This window comes from Rhinolophus sinicus, linkage group LG01 (genome assembly GCF_036562045.2).
Source record: "Rhinolophus sinicus isolate RSC01 linkage group LG01, ASM3656204v1, whole genome shotgun sequence".
NCBI lineage: Eukaryota > Metazoa > Chordata > Mammalia > Chiroptera > Rhinolophidae > Rhinolophus > Rhinolophus sinicus.
In genome coordinates this window covers 26,094,177-26,113,593 of record NC_133751.1, presented here as the reverse complement: position 1 = coordinate 26,113,593, position 19,417 = coordinate 26,094,177, and the positions used below count along the sequence as shown (strand labels likewise).

Here is a 19,417-nt window from a genome sequence, read left to right as displayed (position 1 = left end):
GAAGTAGGAATATTTTTCCGTGAGTCCCCAAATGATATAAATGATGTTGGATCTACCGACAGTTTCTGGGTGTGGGCCGGCATCGCGTCTCATGAAGCCGAAGAATGGACACACGGACCAGGAAGAGGCAGAGAGTTGTAAGTGAGGACAGTTTATTAGAGGCAGGAGAAGAGTTTGCAGCTCCCAAGCGGGAGGGGGTCCTGAATGGGGGTGCCCAGTGACTGAGGCAAAAGCTCTTACTTTTATACCTTCCCTTGCCTGCTTGGGGAAGGGGGCTGGAGTCTTCTAATAGAATTCATCTATCGGGTTTATCCTGTTTGCTCATCCTGAAGGGATTAACAAAATAACCCATTCCTATCTATGAGCTCTGCTCCTTTGTCTGGCCAAAAGGGATTTGAGATTATTTATTATCTTCAAGGCATAGTCTCATGTCCCTGTCCTGAAGTGAAGGAGACATTCCAGGGCCTGGAGTTTCAGGATATGGCTGCTTTTTTGTTTATTCCACCAGGGACCCTCCTGTCTACCTAGCGATCATACTTACTTACTAACCTGTCTCACTTCAATCCCCTAAATCCCAGAATACTGATTTTTGTCTGCATACATGGGCCAGCCCATATTAAGCCAAGGTGGAGGTCAGATGGTGGGGATAGTTTATCCTCTCTGCTCCTACAGTCCTAGTCACCAAACTTGGGATTCTTTTAAGATTTTATTTACCAAGAATGTGCAGTATCCAGTGATCAAGAAGCAACTGAAGATAATTTAATTATTAATCTGAAAAATACTTGACATTAATCACCTTTGATTTCTCAGTGGCTGAAATATTAACAAACAAGAACAAGGCAAGGTCAGACACAATTTGGTTTTTCAGTCCTCCTTTTATTGTATTATTTTCTTAACCAACGCTTATATAGAACTTTCTATATAGCCCAGGCTCTCTTTCAAGGGCTTTGCACTCTACCTGTCCCTTGTGTGTAAACTGGAGAATAATAACGCCTACTTCATAGAGTTGTCAGGAGGTTAAGTATCTTATCCGAGGTCATATTTCTAATGCCATGCTTCATCTGCCCTTTACAATTGGTTCAACCACTTCTGCTTCCCTTCACTACTGGTTCATTCACTCCCCCAATTTGCTGCACAGAATGATGGAGGTGAGGTGTGACCTACAAGTTCTATTCAATACCCCTTTTACTCGTCTGCAAGGTTTTTAGCACTTGTTCATTATGAGTGCTCAGTTGAAATTTATGACATAGGAAAATATTTTTAAATCTTGACTTAAAATCTCATCATAAATACAAAACCTAAATGAAGAAGAACTGGGAAAATTTTACATAATCTTGAGAAACTGTGAAAGCTTCCTCCCTTTAACTCTTATTTGACAATAAAATTTAATATTTGGAACAGAAACAGAGTCTGTTCAGACTTAAGTTGATTTGGGTCAATTGTAAAACAGTTTGTATTTTTCTAAATAAACTTGCCTGGTTAGGGCCACTGTTAATCACATGTTAATTAGTGACAGAAATACAGTATTAAAATTCAAGAAACAACTTAGCCAAAGATAAAATGGATGGTCAAGTATGTCATTACATATAAGCCCCCACAATCATTCCTCCATGTGCCACTTTCAAGAGCCGCTGTTTACCTTCTATGCAATGGCCTGAGCGTGTCTCGCACAGGCCGATGGTTCACAGTTCTCCCCTCTCTAATCCAGGTCCCTAGTTGTGTGGTTCCCAGTTGTGGATTTACATTTCAGCAAGCTAAATAACATGGAGCTCATACCACCTTACAAAGAGCCCCGGTTCCCTAGGCATTCTTAGTTTCAAAGACCCAGTCTAATGAGGGCATCAGGCCAAACCACAGGGCTGGAGGTTTCCTGTTAGGCAACAGCTTTGCTGCAGTTTTTTCACTTTTCTTGGGCTTTCAGCGAACTCGTGCTCCTTTGTCGAGTATCAAAAAATTTTGCTTCTATCAAGACTTGTCCTTTCCCATATTCCCCCAGGCTCTGCAAACCACTTTTAATCCATTAATTTCATTTAAAAGCCCTACTCCGGATTTTTTTCAGCTAATGGTTAAGCAACAGTATGGTCTAATTAAAGTGCTGTTAGGCCTTCCGGTCAGAGGAGTATCTACTTTGGAGAATATTTTTTTCTTACTTTGAAAGCAGCATGTGTTAATTGTGGGGAATTTAGAAAATTCAAACAAAATTGAAGTAAAATTTAGAATCCATTCCAATCTCACTACCCTGAATTAACACACCAATAACATTTTAGTGAATATCCTTACAATTTTTCCATATACATATCTAGAGATAGATTAAAATATGAAGCAAAATCAAAGTATCTGAGAAATATGTTATAATTCTGTTCAAGTGTCACGAGATGATTCAAGCATGGATGGAGTGGGCATTCAAATATTGCTTGAATAAATTATTAAATGAACTAACTTTTGAAGGCATTAAACATTGTTTCTTCAAACATTTAAAAAATTAAATTCTGCTTTTCAAAAAGACCTCTAAAGATAGAAAAATCAGTCTGCATTACGTGATAAAATTAGCTTGAAAGAGGAAAAGATCTTACAAGGTGGTAGTTCTCTCTCTGCTCAAAGGATTTTGGTTTGGTCCTGCTTCTTCCAAGGAAGAAGGATGAGTTTCTTAGTTTTAAACTAAACTTGATGGGGAGGCCCCAAATGATACTTCAGGACCCCATGGCATAGACAAGACTAATGGGAAGAGGCATTTGCTGTCAAGCGTGTGTGTGTGGAGGGGGGGAGGGGGGAGAATGTGGGGTTCCATCCCTGACCATTAGGATACAGGGCTGAACAACAGTCTGAGGTAGAGAGAAGGGATCCCAGGATTGGAGTTCTCCGTGCAGTTCCACCTTTAACCAGCTGTGCAATAGTATCTCATCCCCCACTAAAGTTTATAGGCCAGTTATCAAAAAATAACTAGTTTTTCTGTGCCTTTCTCTTCTTTCTTGCCCAATGACCAAGATGGTAACGAGCACTTTGCTAGCTAGTCAGGAAGTAGAAGGCAGGGAGCAGGGGCTTTAAGTAATTAGGTTTGCACAGCTGAGATGCACAGGTATAAAAAGCATTTTAAGCTTAAATTATAATTGGACCAAGTTACACTATATGACTTGCACCCACCAATTTATACACCCTATTTTTTTTTTCTTAGAAACCAAAAGCTTCCAGAAGAGTGTTAAGTGATAATTGCTTAAAAAAAAGAAAAACTGACTTTACATAATTTTCTTTTTTAGACATCTAGTTGCAAATGTTTCAAATTGTGGCAGGCTAACTTCTAGTGCTAAAGAATAAAAAAGCAAAGGAACCAATTAAAATAGGAACTCTTTTCCAGGCTGAATCAGAAACTAAGCTGCTAAAGAGTTGTGCCCCAATCTGGGTGTGGAGTGGAGAGGGTGGGGGAGCTGGAGATTTGGGGAGTGCTTAACCCTTGCTGTGAAAAGAGGAACTCTTAGGTAAATCTTACCATTACTTCTGAACTACTAGACCAGGATGGATGAGTTTTATTAGCCCAGAGTTTCACTGCCTAAATTAAAAAACTGAACTATGATTATTTTCCCCTTTGTTACTCAAAGTTTCGCCACTTGCAGTATCATTTTGATCATTTAACATCAACTGTAAAGTGCATAATCTGTGGACCTCTGCTTTCTGCTTTGGTTCTTTTGGGTCCTAACGCCAAGTTCCAATCCATCATTGTTGTCATGAGTGGGATGTACCAGCCCTGTACCTTGATGCCCCAAGTGACCACATTTGAGCTTCCCAGGTAAAACAAAGACCTCTCCTATTATGACTCTCCAGCGCTGAAAAGACCCAGAGTCCTGGGGGCAAGTGGGCCTGGAGGTCATATTGCAGACAATTCCTCAGTTTCTGTCTGTCTGGAGAAGCACAGCAAGCACCAACTCTCCAGACACTGTGTGTGAGCTGGCCGATCAGCGGGACCATCACAGCCCACAAGAGGAGGTAAGAGCAACAAAGCCCACATACTACACAGTGCCACCTCTTCTGTCTTCTGTGGAAAGACGCAAAGGGCCATTCCCACCTTCTGGAAAACTACCATGTTTCGCCGAAAATAAGACCTAGCCGGACAATCAGCTCTAATGCATCTTTTACAGCAAAATTTAATATAAGACCGGGTCTCATAGAATAGAATAATAGAACAGAATAGAATACTGGGTATAAAGTAATACCAGGTCTTATATTAATTTTTGCTTCAAAAGACGCATTAGAGCTGATTGTTCAGCTAGGTCTTATTTTCGGGGAAACAGGGTACTAAGAGCTACTAAGAACCTACCGAGTCCACTTCCCTCCCTCCCTCTCTGCTCTTCCTACCTCTCCCTCCTCCCACCCCCGCCCCCATTCCCCGCTCCTTTCTCTGCATTTCTATTCTCACTGGACCACCTTCCCCTGCTTACTCATAACCTCACCTTGCACTGGGCCAACACAGGCTCTCAGGATTCAAGTCTAATCCTCCTTAAATCCCCAAAGCGCTACATAACTGTCTCCAGAATCCCCACCGTTTAAACTCCCTAGGCAGGAGGTAATAATTAGCTCCATCTAGGAGGCGCCCTTCATGCCTGGCCGTTGTGTCTCGGGTCACTGGCCAGTCTATAAACAGTCTGCCTCTCTGTTCTGTCAGTTGTAGCTAGGAGCATGCAGGGTCATACAAAACAAGTCCACTGAAGCAGCAGCGCGGTGGGCAGAGCAGGAATGTGTACACGACTACCATTTGCCAAAAACTGGTATGTGCCAGCATTGCACCAGATGCTGTATCTAAAAAAAAATATCTTAGTCCTTACAACGATCCTAGCAGGTAGGTACTAGTTTCATCTACTGTAAGTGAGGGGAAAAGTTCAGAACGAGCAGCTTCAAGATTATACAGCTGGTGAAGCTTGAGAAACAGCCTCAAAAAATCTGCTTCTCTATCCCATGTTACTTCTCTGATGCTGAGCAGCTTGTCGTGTACAAACTGCCTTTGACCTTCCTTACCGAAGCCCCACAGGTGTGGATAATGAGAGGCCAGTTCCCCTTCTAGGCACTGATACTGTTAACTGATGAAAACTAAGAGTCTGCTGACCAAAAGGCAAGCAATTAAAAACACATATAAAGCATAGAACATAACACTGATCAAGCATTTGATGAGCACCTGTTAGAGGGTTAAACACTTCTATGGGTCTTGATGGAACAACAAAACAAGACCCATTCTCTCCCTTCACAAAGTTAACAATTGAGTACTGGAAATAAGTAAGCAAACAACTGCAATGCAAGGCAGAATGGAATAAACGCCGTAAGACCAATGCACATATGCTACAGAAGTGCAGAGGAGAGCAAATGCTCTGACTTTAAGGAACTGAGGGAGGCTTCTAGGCGATGTGACTTGAGCTGGGTCTTCAAATGTGAACTGGCTTCATATCCTTTGGTGGTCACACCAGGCTAGGTAGAGAAAGCACAGCCTGGACGGACAGACACACACGGACTCTCTCTCTCTCTCACACACACACACACACACACACACACACACACACACACACACACACATGGGCAGAAGGATGTCTAAAGCTGGAGGACTGGCAGGAAGAGTGTCTTAGAAGCCGAAGCTGGAAAATTCATTATGTGCCAGGAAAAGCAGTCTAGGCAGTAGCCCATGGACATAGGATGCTATTGACGTGTTTTGAGCAGACAAGTAAGATGACCAGAACTTCCAATGGGTCCATGGTCTGTGTTTTTAAACGGAGATACTGGCTTGGAGAGGAAAGAAACCAGGGGCAGAGAAAACTCGGTTGCCACTGTAATAAGACAAAACAGACACAACTGAGGGCCTGGCAGCTGGGAATGGAATGGAGCAGACGGAAGCGGCATCTTGGAAGAAGGAGCAGTCATTTAAACACAGATCAGTTACACATACAGTGAGGGAGTCCGAGGAATCAAACATGACACGATCCCCTCCAGCCTTCGGGCCTTGTTCTCTGGAGTCTAACACGGTGCCAGGTACAGAACAGCTGCACACTCGGCAGTTATTGCCAAAAGGAACTCATGTTTGCTTGGAGAATAGTAACTGTCAAGTTCCATGTCCCTTCCCCTTACTAAATAAATGCAGATGTTTAAAGTATATGATGATGGATAATAAATCTCTCTCACTCTCTTATCATTAAACATACAACAAATGCAGCCGATGGCTGCCTCACATTTGCCTGGCCCCTCAGCAGCATACTAGCACTCAAAAATAAACCTCGTAAGATAAACACCATTAATCTCTACTTTTGTTGAGTAATGAACTAGTGTTCCCTGCTGCAACAAAAGCTGAAAAACCCTGAAATCCTCCCTGACATTTAATTGCTTCACCTTCTTTTCTAAAACTCTTACCTTCTTGAGAAAGAGTACTAATGGGAAGTCCTGAGAAAAACTAGAGAACTTTTTAAAGGAGCCCTGCATGCCAGTTGGCCAGTGTCACCGTAAGCACCTCGAAAATTGTTTGGCTCCCCTGTAGTAGGGTGACCACCCATCCCTTTGAATTTGGTGATTTTTCCGCCTCCTAGGCAGGGAGCACCATTACCATTCAACCTCATTAAAAGACTGAACAAATCTCCAGTAATTGTAGACTCTTCTTCAAGCATTCATATTTTAATTTACAATGCAAACAGATTTGCCAAAGAACCAGATTGTCTTTCCAGAGTTAAAAAAAAAAACTTTTTTTTATACACACAGCACAGTGCTTAGGACTGTTAACAAAAAGGCGGGAGTTACACAGGGGGAAACATGTAAGTAGCTTCCTATTTGGTGATTTCAAGTGTGGAAGCAAGGGTGCAGGCTAGGTCACCTGCCCGAGCTTAGCTTTCTCACTCAGGTGTCTGATACTTGGAATTCTATTGTTGGACATTTTCCCTTTGAGGGAAGCCCCGTGCTCATTTTGCAGGTTTTCTTTAAAAAGCATGTCATTTTGCACTGTATGAATCAGGCTCTAGGAGTTCAAAGACAAAAAATCAATGACCCTGTCTTCGAAAAGTTTGCATTTTGAGTAAATATAAACATGTAAAATAGAAATAATAAATACAAATAATCATGGATTCCTCAACAGGTAGTGGGAGCTTGGAAAGGAATACTCCATCTACAGACACGAGGATGGACGTTTTCATCAAGACCCGCCTGAGTTTTGAAAGCTGACGTTTGCAGAGTGGGGCATGAGGGCCCTGTGGCTGGAACTCCAGGAAGGGGGAGCAGTAGGGGCAAAGGACGGAGTGAAACAGCAAGGGGCCAGAGGGCCCCATGACACCATCAACCTGGCTGCAGAAGGCAGTTAGGCCAGAATGGCAGGCAAGGTGAGCTGTGGAGGGTCTTCAAAGCCACATGAAAGGCTTTTCTCAAACATGTAGCATGTCACTTGAACCACATAAAAAGCATGGAGAAAGTTTATGTGACTGACTAGACAGACATAACTTATCAGAGACCTTGTTTACGAGGGGAAAGCGCTGGTGCCACAATCTTGCAGGTTGGCTAGGTCACCAGAGCGATGCTTCTCCAACTTTTGCCTTATCCACTACATTCTGAACTGGACACAATTCAATCCCTTGGCTGAATCACAGCCTTCCATAATTTTGCAATGACTCTCCGGTGCTACCCTGACAACCTGAGCTTGTCAGTTGTTCACTTCTGGCTCCTGCCCTCCACCCACCTGGAATATTCCACACTTTGCACCTCCCCATAGCCTACTGCCTCCCAAGACTCAGCTCCAAGCCAACGGGTGACATAAAGCATTTGAACACCTCGTGAGCTCGTGGTGTCCTCCCTCACTTCTTAACATTTGATGGAAAGTATCACCTGAATATTTCATTCTGCAATTACTCACATGCTGATTTAGCACATCTATTATTATCCCAAACTTCTTTTCCCAACAAGAGGACGAATGTTTCATTATTGCACATACTGCTGGAATCAGAACAAAGAAGAAACTGGACACCGAATTTTTGTACTTTTCAAGTACAAGGTTGGAGATTCGGAGACAGGAGACAGTGAGTTCTGTTCTCTGTTCACAGGATTAAGTTCATGTGGCATAAGTTTCATACAGATGCATACATAAGCTCTTGTATAGTAGCTGAAAGTTACGCTACCCCACCTGCAAAATCTGGAGAGCTGGCAGAGCATACATTTACCTGAATTGTCCCAGCTAACTGAGCACAGTGCATTAATCCCACATCATTTGTTTCATCTGCACTGCCATGTTTTAAATACGACCACGTTTACACTAACATTTTACAGATAATGCATAGTCTCTTATATAATGTATTCATTTTTCGTATATTCTTTCACTTGACCACAGGCCTGTATTACATTCAAGTTAACTGTTGCCCAGGATATTGGTGGCTTGCCCAAGGTAGCACAGCTATGTGGACTCAGAAATAAACCAAGTTTACTGGATTTCAGGCGGATGTTTTATCAACAGAATTAGGAACAAATATTATTTCTAATATATATTCCCCAAATTACACCTAACAACGAAACTGGGAATCTTTCTCTATGTCATTAATACTCTTAAGATTTCAAGATAGATTCTTATTCCTTTGTCAAAGAGAAAATTTTCACATTTTCTATCATGGTTCTCTCCTGAGATGCAGGACAAAGAAGTCACACAAAGGTGAAACTACATTCAAGATGGCTATGTTCCTTTAGTAGGCTTTAAATTCAATTGATTCCCAAACGAATGTGAACAGTGCCGACTCCCTCTCTGCCTTAATGAAACCCATCTCTAAAATCGGAAAGCATATTCAAGAGATGGCCATCGCTGTCTACGTAACAAAAAGACGTTCTTTTAAGGGTGTATGGTATGACTGTTTCCCCTTGTTTTACAATGAGCAAGCAATATATATAAGAAGGAAAAAAACTTCTATAAACAGTTCCACTCATTACATCCTCACCAACCCACACTATAAAAGAAGTTTTCCAAAAGCATAAATACATAGAATTTCTTTGCACTTAACTACTTTTTTCAGTTCATTGGAACTTTTTTATTTAGAGCGAGTATCAAATCATCCTAATGCAAATAGGTAAAGGCATCTTGACAAAAAGGCTCTTGTGTTCTTCACTATTTAATGTAGCCAGCCATGTTAAGTGGAAATTTTTAAAAGTTTTCTCTATGTTAATTTTTTTTAAAAGAATGTGTTGGCAGGTTACATATTACTTAAAAGAACAGTAATATAAAACTGCATATGGAATAGCATTCTTAAATATGAGAAAAGCATTTAATTAGAATTTGAAACAGTATTTGGGTAACAGTGAGTTTAAAGCGGAATTCCTAGCTGCTTTTCTATTATCTTATATAAATCATTAGACTAATTCACTAACAGTCTAAAAAACACTACTTACCATGTTTCCCTGAAAATAAGACTGGGTCTTATATTAATTTTTGCTCCAAAAGACACATTAGGGTATATGTTCAGGGGATGTCTTACTTTTTCATGTACAACAATCTACATTTATTCAAACACAGTCATGTCATCTTCTTCTGGAACATCGTCATAACGTGTTAAATGCGTCCGTCTGGCTGACGCTCTTAACTGGGGCTTATTTCCGGGGTAGGTCTTATTTTCGGGGAAACATGGTAGCTATGATGTGAAATACAGCTTTTGATAATACTAACATTTTTTTTAAAAGAATGACTTTTTAGAGTTCAAGATAAAAACTCAGTAATATTTTTGTTTTGAGCCATGTTAAAACAATGAAAACTTTTCAAAATACAGTTGAATTAAATAGTCTTCCTACATAGCAGACCAGACCAGATCGCTGGTATGAAAGGAAGCCTAGCAGAGCAATGTAGCGACCTGAAAAGTAATCACTGAATTCAGTTTCTGAACATGGGTATTTCCTCTAACCTTCCTATTGGTAACTCACTAATATAAACACTTACTTTGATGCATTGGATCAACTCTGATAACAAAATTTCAAACAATGCAAAGGATCCAACATTTCTATCAAATTAATAAAGGTAATTTGTTTTAAGAAATTGAGAACAGATTTGATAAAATGTAAATGAATATGCAAGAAGTGTGTGTGTGTGTAATTTTGGAAACACAAATACACACCTGTTTAAGCTAATCATTTAAATTAAAAGCTACCCAATATTTTACGTCCACTATGTCCACTGTTATTACTCTGGGTAAAACGCTGTCACCCTCTTACATATGTAAGAAAAAGACATTAAGTTTATTCTCCAAAAACCCCTGACAGTAGATGCAATTTTTTATTTCCAACATCCTGACAGTGTGTCCTCTTTGCTGGCGCTTCTCTTTCTCGTGGACACTGAAGCTTAATGACAAATTATGCGAGTCATCATTTCCTCCTTTATGAGTACACTGAGGACAAAAGGCATTAACGTCACTTCACATTAATTTAGCAAAGCTAGTTTATGCCTGCATTATCACGAAATACAATAGACATTTCAGTATATCCTGAACAATGACATGATTTCACAACTATGCTATTTACTCCATTCAACAAAATATTTCTTTATAAAAAATATATTCAAAAGGTTACATTCATCTAATATCTTAAGGTTGTGGCTATGGTCATAGACTCAAAGACAGAAAATTACTTACCTTAAACACCTGTATTCTCCAAAAGTATGTACTCCACTTCGATCACTCAAGGGTGAGGCTTCCTGGAACAACTCAGAGAGTTTTGGAGCTACTGAACTTAGTGTATCTAAGAAATAGCCAAACTCCCCGCCAAGTCTCGTGATTTTGCTAATCAAAGGGCCCTTAACGAAACCAAATGATGCCAGGATTGGCCAGTGAACAAAGAGCCTCCTGGGGAGATAAATTAAGATGGAGCTGCTCCACAGATTCTTATTTGGGGAACTCAGGTTACAGGTAGGTCACCTCTAGCTCTCTAGAGAATTATCCAAATGACACAGCTCCAGGATTTCTGAGTGGGCACAGTAATAGCTCAGTTTCAGCTTCACGATCTGGCTAGAATCAGACTTGGAGATGGCTGCAGCATAGGGGTGGATTTCTCCTCTTTGACAAAAAGCAAAAGGAGTAGGAAGAAAGAGGTTGACACAGTGGTGCCCGTGAGTTGTTACAAAAATCTCCACAGGGGCGATGTTCATGTCAGGTGCCCTAAACGTTACCAAACAGGTGTTTGGAGTGTCTGAGCTACAGCACCGCACAGGCAGAAGCAGTTCCAAAGGTCCCTAGTTCTGAGCTAACTTAGCTCTGAGATCCTCAGCAAGACAGCACCTATGCCTTCTGTTCTCACCTACAGGTTTGACCAAGATTTTAAACCGTAGGAGACACAGCAGGTATATCCTTCATTAACAATTCATTCCAGCTGATTTAAAACTGTCAATGCTTAGGCACCACAATTACATCAAATTCAGGTGATTTGATTGTGAGGTCTCGGCATTATACGGACGTAACTCCCCAGGTAGTAGTAATAGGTATCCAGGGTCGGGAACCACTGACAAAAAGGTTCGAGTTGGGTAGAATACCGGGGCCTCTTCAATATATAAGATTAGGGCTGGAAGCTGGCATTTGGCACTCTTTGGGGGGATTCCAAATCTCTTCACTTGTCATTAAATGAATCATTCAGGAATATGAGACAAGGATGCCACTACTACTACTGTCAAAGCTGTAAAGTGGTAAAAAAGATACCCTAACCAGGGTATCACCTGTGTGGCTAAACCCCCTCAGTAGGGACAAGGGTGGAGACATCCAACTTGTATTCAGTTCCCCATTACATTGTTAACTTGGGCTAAGGAAAGGAGCAGCCACTGGTAATAACTAAGATGTATCCTGACCACATTCCAATGATAATTCAGGAGAGAGGGGAAGAGAGGAGAAATACGTGGAGTACAGGAGAGAAGTAGTGTGGAAAGACAGAAACAGGGGCATAACACTGGGCATAAGAATGTCAGAGCAATTTCTGGTAGTACTATCTCCAGAAAACTAATCACTAACATTGTCAGTAAGATGAATAACATTTTGGAAGCACATTTATCCCTGATGGTCAATTTCGCACTAACTTCCTGTTCAGTGATGCCCTGATGGGCCTTAGAACATTACCTCTTCAACAGAGAGAGCTGAAAGCCTGCATTCTAGCTCCAGCTCTGCCAATAAGCTATATATAACTGATTATGGAGACTTTCCATTAGTCTCAAAGTCAAAGCATGTTGTTAACTTTTCCAACAACACGCAGTAGAGAGATTGCCACTGGGTACACGCTGAGGGATATTTTCCAAGTGTCATAGTCACGAGAGAAGAAAGTTTCTGAGGTAGTCAAACCTTGCTGATCTATACAACTTCAAAAAAGGGTAATTAATATTTGATTTTACAATGTATTTTGATGTTTGCCTTTGACTGGGTTTTACTTTATATTAAAATAACTTAAAAAAAAAGATTCCATTTCTCCTTATGTCTCTTGCTATGAGTTTTCTTGTCATTTATAAAATAAGAATTTAGGGCTGGATTTAATGTTGTAAATTTAATCCAATTGCCTCATGATATAGATTAAAAAAAAACAGAAATGGCTTAACCAAATCACACAGATTTTTAATGTCAGGACAAAGCACTAAAGATGGATGGTCCCACCTACCTAACCTGAGTGCCTTCATTCTCTAGAGGTTTGATTCAAGGTATTTGGTAAAACAGGCAATCAGGAGACAAGCCCAAACACAGGAGAAAAACCTCAAAGAACAATTTTTATGATTCTCAGGATGCAGAGGCAGCAAAAGACAGGAAAACAATGTAAACCTATTTCCCAGATACATCTAAAGACCTCCTGTAAGAAATAATGCCAGGCTAATATGTTATTCTAACACAGCTGACCATCACAGATGGGACCATTAAGGTGGGGCTGGGTATTTGGTTTTTAAAAATTCTTTTGGGCTTGTCAATTTTAGACATAAATGATGCTTTCACTGCTCTGCTGTCCTCCTTCTAATAGGTATAAGGGAAAAATATCTATTTAATTAGGTAGAGAGGTACCCCAGGTAGGTGGGGAATGATGGGATTGCAGTCATAATCTACCAAGGATCATATTTAATTCTGAAACTCATTAGGTAACTATTATTAGCTGAGCTTGTTTCCTTAACTATAAAATGGGATTGTAATTTCAGATTCTTAGCAGCTCAAATGAAATAGTGCAGAGGTATAGAGCAATACTGTATGGCACAAAGCAAAAAGTGCTCTGCAAATGAAGAGAGGGTACTAAATATTAGGGAATTTCTGAATATCAGAAATTTTAATTTTTTACTGTACCATGTCAAGGTGTGTTTTGGAGAAACCACTTTTCCAATATTAAAGTCTATATCAGAAGGGATTTAGTGAATATGAGAAAAACATGAGGTTAAAAAAAATTAACCAATTGTTTTAACTTCAAATTTTCTCAGAGCTTTGAAGCACTTTTTTGAGCACTTACCAAGATTATACAACCAAACCCTTCCCACATGGAGGCAATTGTCCATTGAATATTCTCAGTGAGCAATGTTCCACAGAACACACTTTAGGAAAAAATACTATTACTACATAGTCTTTCATGATTCCTATTGTTTGCTTGAATACAAAATCATACGACACTTTTGCTATAAAAGGAATTTTTCCCACAAAGACAAATGTTTGTAAACTTTTTAAAGGTTGTCTATTCCAGGTCTAAAATAACATGATTCCAAACCAGACAGAAAGTAAGTCCTTCAAGTTTTGTAAACATCATTTGACTCCTGTCTCAGGTAAGGATACATGTTACAACTGACTGAAACTTCCCTGATGGTCCAGCAACACAGTTTTCTTGTTCTCTGGGCCAGCCGGAATGAAAGGAAAACATCTGCCATGCATAATTTTATTGTTTCTCTAACACTGAATCCCAAACAAAATTTTGCACCTGATTAACACAAAATTTTGAAATAAGAGGCAACAACCTGAGATGGAAATGGTATTAGAAAAACATGGACACCTGAAACTAATATAATGTTCTATGTCAATTATACCTCAATTTGAAAAACGAGAGAAAAATAAAAAAACATGGCAACGTTCTTAAATATTAACATCAGCTAAAATACTGAGTGGGAAATGGTTGTAGGATTTAAATCTAATACTGTCTATTTTTATAGTGCTTACACGAATGTTATAAAGAATCTGGTAGAAACTGGTGGCAATGGCATCAAGTCCTACACCAGTTCCTGAATCTTGTCTTACAGCTGGTAGGATTACAAGGTTTGACAATAGACTGCATGGACCAAGACTGGTCCAGTTTTCTGAGCAGTGAGTAATAAATCTGTCTACAGAGTACACCTAAGAGTTCATTTTACACCTCTTTACTAGTTGATAAAAGCTGCAGACATGCATTTGTAAGTTGTGGGCATGCATGATGGTTTTCATGCTCTCCGAGTTTCCCCTCTGACCAGTTAAACGGGATTAAAATGCTCAGACTTTATGCTACATCATAGACAGTCTCTTCCAGGGAGAGAACAGAAATGTCCTACGCAAGGCTGTGGGGGCTGGCAGTGTAAGGTGGGGGAATAAAGCGCCTCACTAATGAAAAGCCTGGCAGTGAGCAACCTGACATCTATGTGGAACATGATTTGAAAACATTTAAAACCAAGACCACCCGTAGTTTCTCCCAGGGCTGTATCATAAAACCCCAAAGTACTTCAACCAACTCCTGGTGCTTCCCATCTTAAGGAAGCTTACATATTATAGCGCCAGGCATTGCAACAGTGGCTGGAACACCTATACCTTCACCTGAAATGTTCATCTCTTCCCCCAACCTTTGGAAGAATAAGGTTAATTACTGGGAGACTCAGATTCTCCAAGAGGTATTCATACTAAGTCACGCTGGTAAATAATAGGTATTTTCTAACAGCTCTTAGAAACGGGCAAGGGAACAGAAGCTCAGCCACCGTCATACATCTTCATTGACAGAGACATCAATAGCAACAGTGATTATAGACATAAAGAACAAGTGAGGCAAAGGCAAAAGCAGTGTCAGTCTGTCTGAGAGGAGGCAATGGCGCTTTCATTATACTCGTACCGTCGCTTCAGTCCCTTTTATCCCCAACTCAGCCCTTGGGCCATGATTTTTGCTGTAGAGAACTCAGATGTGATGTAGCTGCTCCGTCAATACTGGGAATGGTTTCTAATCAATTTAAACTGCACACAGTACTTTAATAGAACAAGTAGTTTATTACTCCCACTCAGTAGTTCCTGGGGGCTTTGATGTTAAGTCATACATAATTCGAGAAATACCAGGAATCTTCTTAATCTCGGTGACCATCTTTAACACCACCTGTTATAAAACAAAGATTATAATTAGGGGAGCCAGGATCCACTGCAGTCCAACAGAGCTAGAGGGCTTGCATTTACAATTTTAATTTAAATGTGATCTCTTTTTTATTATGGTCCTTGATGTTTATGGGATGGTCTCTAATTAATTTTATGTAGTGAACCTATTTCCCTCTATATTTAAGTGACAAACTGAGTACTATTCAAAGTACGGTCCACAAACAGGTGCCAGCCTGTAAGTTATGTTTGTTACTGGTCCATAACAAGTGTTTAGAAATATTTATAGGAATCTGGCATTGCTATGGCATCTAAGCATGATTTTATGTGTTTAAACGAACGCTTTACAAACTATCTGGGGCTTAAACATAACAACTCTGAGGCTACCAAGGTGGCATATAATGCACTGTAATAAACAACTGCCGCCACGTGTGTAGGAGAAGAAGAAGGCCTGGTCATTGACTGAACAGAGATTTGGCAAATTTCAGCTGAAGGGAAAACAAACTCTAAGACACATTTCCCAGCCCAGTTATCCAGCTATAACCAGAGCCTTGCATTAGAGCAGCAGTCCAACTAATCAGGACTCACTGTGCTTTTCATTTACTATTAAGCAGATATCTCCATCGGAGATATCTGCTTAATAGTAAATGAAAAAACATTGGTGGAGAGATAATAGGAGAGGAAGATGGTGAACAAAAATGGAATTGCTAGTAGGCAGAGCATTAAGCAATTCATAGGTTTCTGGCCATAATTCCATCAATTCTCATCCTTATTTCTAATAAACTTTTCTTCATTCCTAGGTTTTCTTCTTTAAGAACACTATTTATAAAGTAGAGATTGGTTAGTGAAATTAAGGTAAAATTATAGATCAGAGTTGGTTATTCTCCACATAGTAATCAGACATCTAGAGGGATATAATAAATTTAAGGCATTTTTCTACTACAGTGTATTAAATGATCATGTGGAGATTTAAAAAAAAAGAGCCTATCTTATGAACTGAAAACCAACCCCAAAAATATCAACATGGTCATAGCCTATTCCATTCACCATGTTATAAAAGGCACTGAAAGTGTGCATCAGAAAACAACACGTAAGTTACCTCTACTGGGATCTCATTGCCAGGTGTGGCAGGTATGCCAGTCATGAAATCACTAGTAATAAAGGTTCGAATAACCACAGATCTCTGGCATGAAGGCTGCTTCTGAAGTGGGTCCCGATCAAAATGCAATGGTGTCAGAATCACTGGCATCTGACTGATTTTCCCAGAATATCCTAGAGAAAGGAAGTTAACATGTAGAACCAGTCGCTACCCATGGAAAAGGACTCTCACCCAGCTCAGTGAAATCCTCCCAGACAATTCCTCAAATCACATACACACACACACACACACAACAGTTAGGACAGTCATCGTGTATTGTGTCCAGCTACTCTATTTTCAGTAAACTCAATCACAAACACAAGTCACAGAATCTGATGACTGCAATGTATGTTACAATGACGTTTTTAATTTATATTTATAAATACAAACACATATTTATTTATAAACAAATATTTAAATTTATAAAACATAAATATTTAGATTTACAAATATTTAAATTAATAAACATCTATAAATATATATTAATATATATGTATTTATGTATATAGTCTATTCTGGTTATTCATGGTAGTTATGGTCTATACTGCAAACACTGAATTAGCAAATACTGGACCACTGCCCCTAGATGAAATACAGAGTTAGGTTCTTGCAGGCCTCTAATCACAACTTTTACAACAACCAATCAGTACATAACCTTGTTTTATGTATTTTTAAAGACACCTTATTTAATATTAATTGTAGATTCACTAACATTGAACTCAAAGCCAACAGCACTATAATCCAGGCCTGAATGAAGTCTATCTAACCCGCGTATCTTCTCTGTAAGACAGATCACAGCCTTCCTGTGCTTAGAAACATGGACGGCACCTCAGCGCTACGCTTGGGGGACATTTTAAACAGTGAAACCACCAACATAAGCAGAAAACTGCAAGAAATATGGCACTAAATAGACTATAAAAAGAACATTTGTTTACAGTAAAAGAACTGAAACAAGAAGGCTGAGTACTGTCTTACTGAACCTCAGCTGGGAACATGCAAGTTAGGCAACTCAAATATTTTGCAACTCTGCACATGTCCACAAATGTCCAAAGGGTGAATAAATTTTATATGGAAGGCAATATCCTAGAATTATCCACAGAAATGAATAAAAATGAAAGCATCTAAATATTAAAAGTTGCATCCTCCTGAGAAATAATACTAGGTGTGATAAAAAAAGATATGGTGAATGTTTAAATTTAAAAATAAATATTACAGTAAAAGACACGTTGACATTAATCCCCCTCAAAATCCTCCCCCTCTCTTCAAACACATCCCATCGTTCTTGCCACTTTCTGGAGCAGGTCTGGAAGTCCTCTTTCATACACATCTTTAGTTGCGCTGTCATGGCTGCCTCAATGTCCTGAATCGATTCAAAACGTTTACCTTTCATGGTCATTTTGACTTTGAGGAAGAGCCAGAAGTCACACAGTGCCAGATCCGTTGATAAGGTGGATGAGGACACACCATGTTTTTGACAGAAACTGCCATACCAGAAGCAATGTGTGACACAGAGTATTATCACAATGGAGGATGAAACCATCTGCCCATTTCATGTTAATGCATTGTTCGTGATCCATGATTTACAGCACACTTTAAAACACACATCCTCTCAAGCTCAGCTCACACCCAACTGACTGCACGAACAAGTTGAAACTTGTCACACACTGTTACTAAGGTTCAATGTCCTGCTTCCCGTACTGAAGATCCCTGCCTTTCCAAGCTGGATGGCACCTGGCGGCAGCATATTTGCTGATCACAACGGAAAGGATCCGTGTCATACATGGTTTCTGGTGCGGCAATTTCTTTTTTTGTTTTTCAAATTGGGGATGGGGAACAGGACTTTATTGGGGAATAGTGTGTACTTCCAGGGCTTTTTCCAAGTCAAGTTGTTGTTCTTTCAATCTTAGTTGTGGAGGGCGCAGCTCAGCTCCAGGTCCAGTTGCCACTGCTAGTTGCAGGGGGCGCAGCCCACCATCCCTTGAGGGAATCGAGGAATCGAACCGGCAACCTTGTGGTTGAGAGCCCACTGGCCCATGTGGGAATCGAACCAGCAGCCTTTGGTGTTAGGAACATGGAGCTCCAACCGCCTGAGCCACCGGGCCGGCCCCCTGATGCAGCAATTTCTATTAAATAAAAACATTATGGTGTGTCCTCATCCACCTTATTCACCAGATCTGACACCGTGTGACTTCTGGCTCTTCCTCAAAGTCAGAATGACCATGAAAGGTAAATGTTTTGAATCGATTCAAGACATCAAGGCAGCGACGACAGCGCAACTAGAGACTCAGAAAAAAGGACTTACAGAACTGCTTCAGAAAGTGGTAAGAACGATGGGATATGTTCAAAGCGACGGGGATTAATGGCAATGTGTCTTTTATTGTAATACATTTTTTTTATTTAAACATTCACCCTATTGTTTGATCAAACCCCATCATGCCAAGCTTCCAAATTCTAGTTATAGTATGCAGTGATAAACAAAATGAACAACTTACCAGACTCTCTGAGAATGTTCTGGGCTTCAAAATCAGCTTGGCGTAAAGTACTGAGCACCCCTGTTGTCAAGAAAGTGGGAGTAACATCTGTAGGAGGCTCTTTAACTGGTGGGCCAAATATATAGACAACTCTAGAAGGGGAGAGGTGAAAATTATAGGGAAATTAACTTTAGTATGAGAAGCAAGGAACATAGAATAACATTCTTTTCATTTACTCTTAGATCCCTGTCCTACCCACTTCAAATCTCCAAATGGGTAGGTTCAGATATAAAATTATAGATGGTCTATGTTCTATGTAATTTCCTTAAAGTGTATTCTCTGGAATACTAGTATCTCATAAAGCGCAAAAACATACGGGATTATCACAATCCTCTTTTCATATAATGTACTGGGTTGAAGAATGTCCCCAAAACTTCATACCCATCTGGAATCTCTGGGTGAAAATAGGATCTTTGCAGACGTAATCAAGTTAAGATATAGTCATAATGGATGAGGGTGGGAGTTAATCC

The 19,417-nt window shown here is 40.0% G+C and overlaps 1 protein-coding gene across 1 annotated transcript in view; it reads right to left on the bottom strand.

Annotated features, from left to right (window-relative positions):
- Nucleotides 1–15,162: 15,162 nt before the first annotated feature.
- GMPS (guanine monophosphate synthase) overlaps nt 15,163–19,417 on the bottom strand; it is a 46,571-nt gene continuing 42,316 nt past the window's right edge. The window contains exons 14-16 of the mRNA XM_074314134.1: nt 18,909–19,039; nt 16,378–16,550; nt 15,163–15,285 (exon numbers count right to left, since the gene is read on the bottom strand). Of these exons, the coding sequence (XP_074170235.1) occupies nt 15,184–15,285; nt 16,378–16,550; nt 18,909–19,039 (406 nt within the window). The 3' untranslated portion in view covers nt 15,163–15,183. The remainder of the gene's footprint in view (nt 15,286–16,377; nt 16,551–18,908; nt 19,040–19,417) is intronic.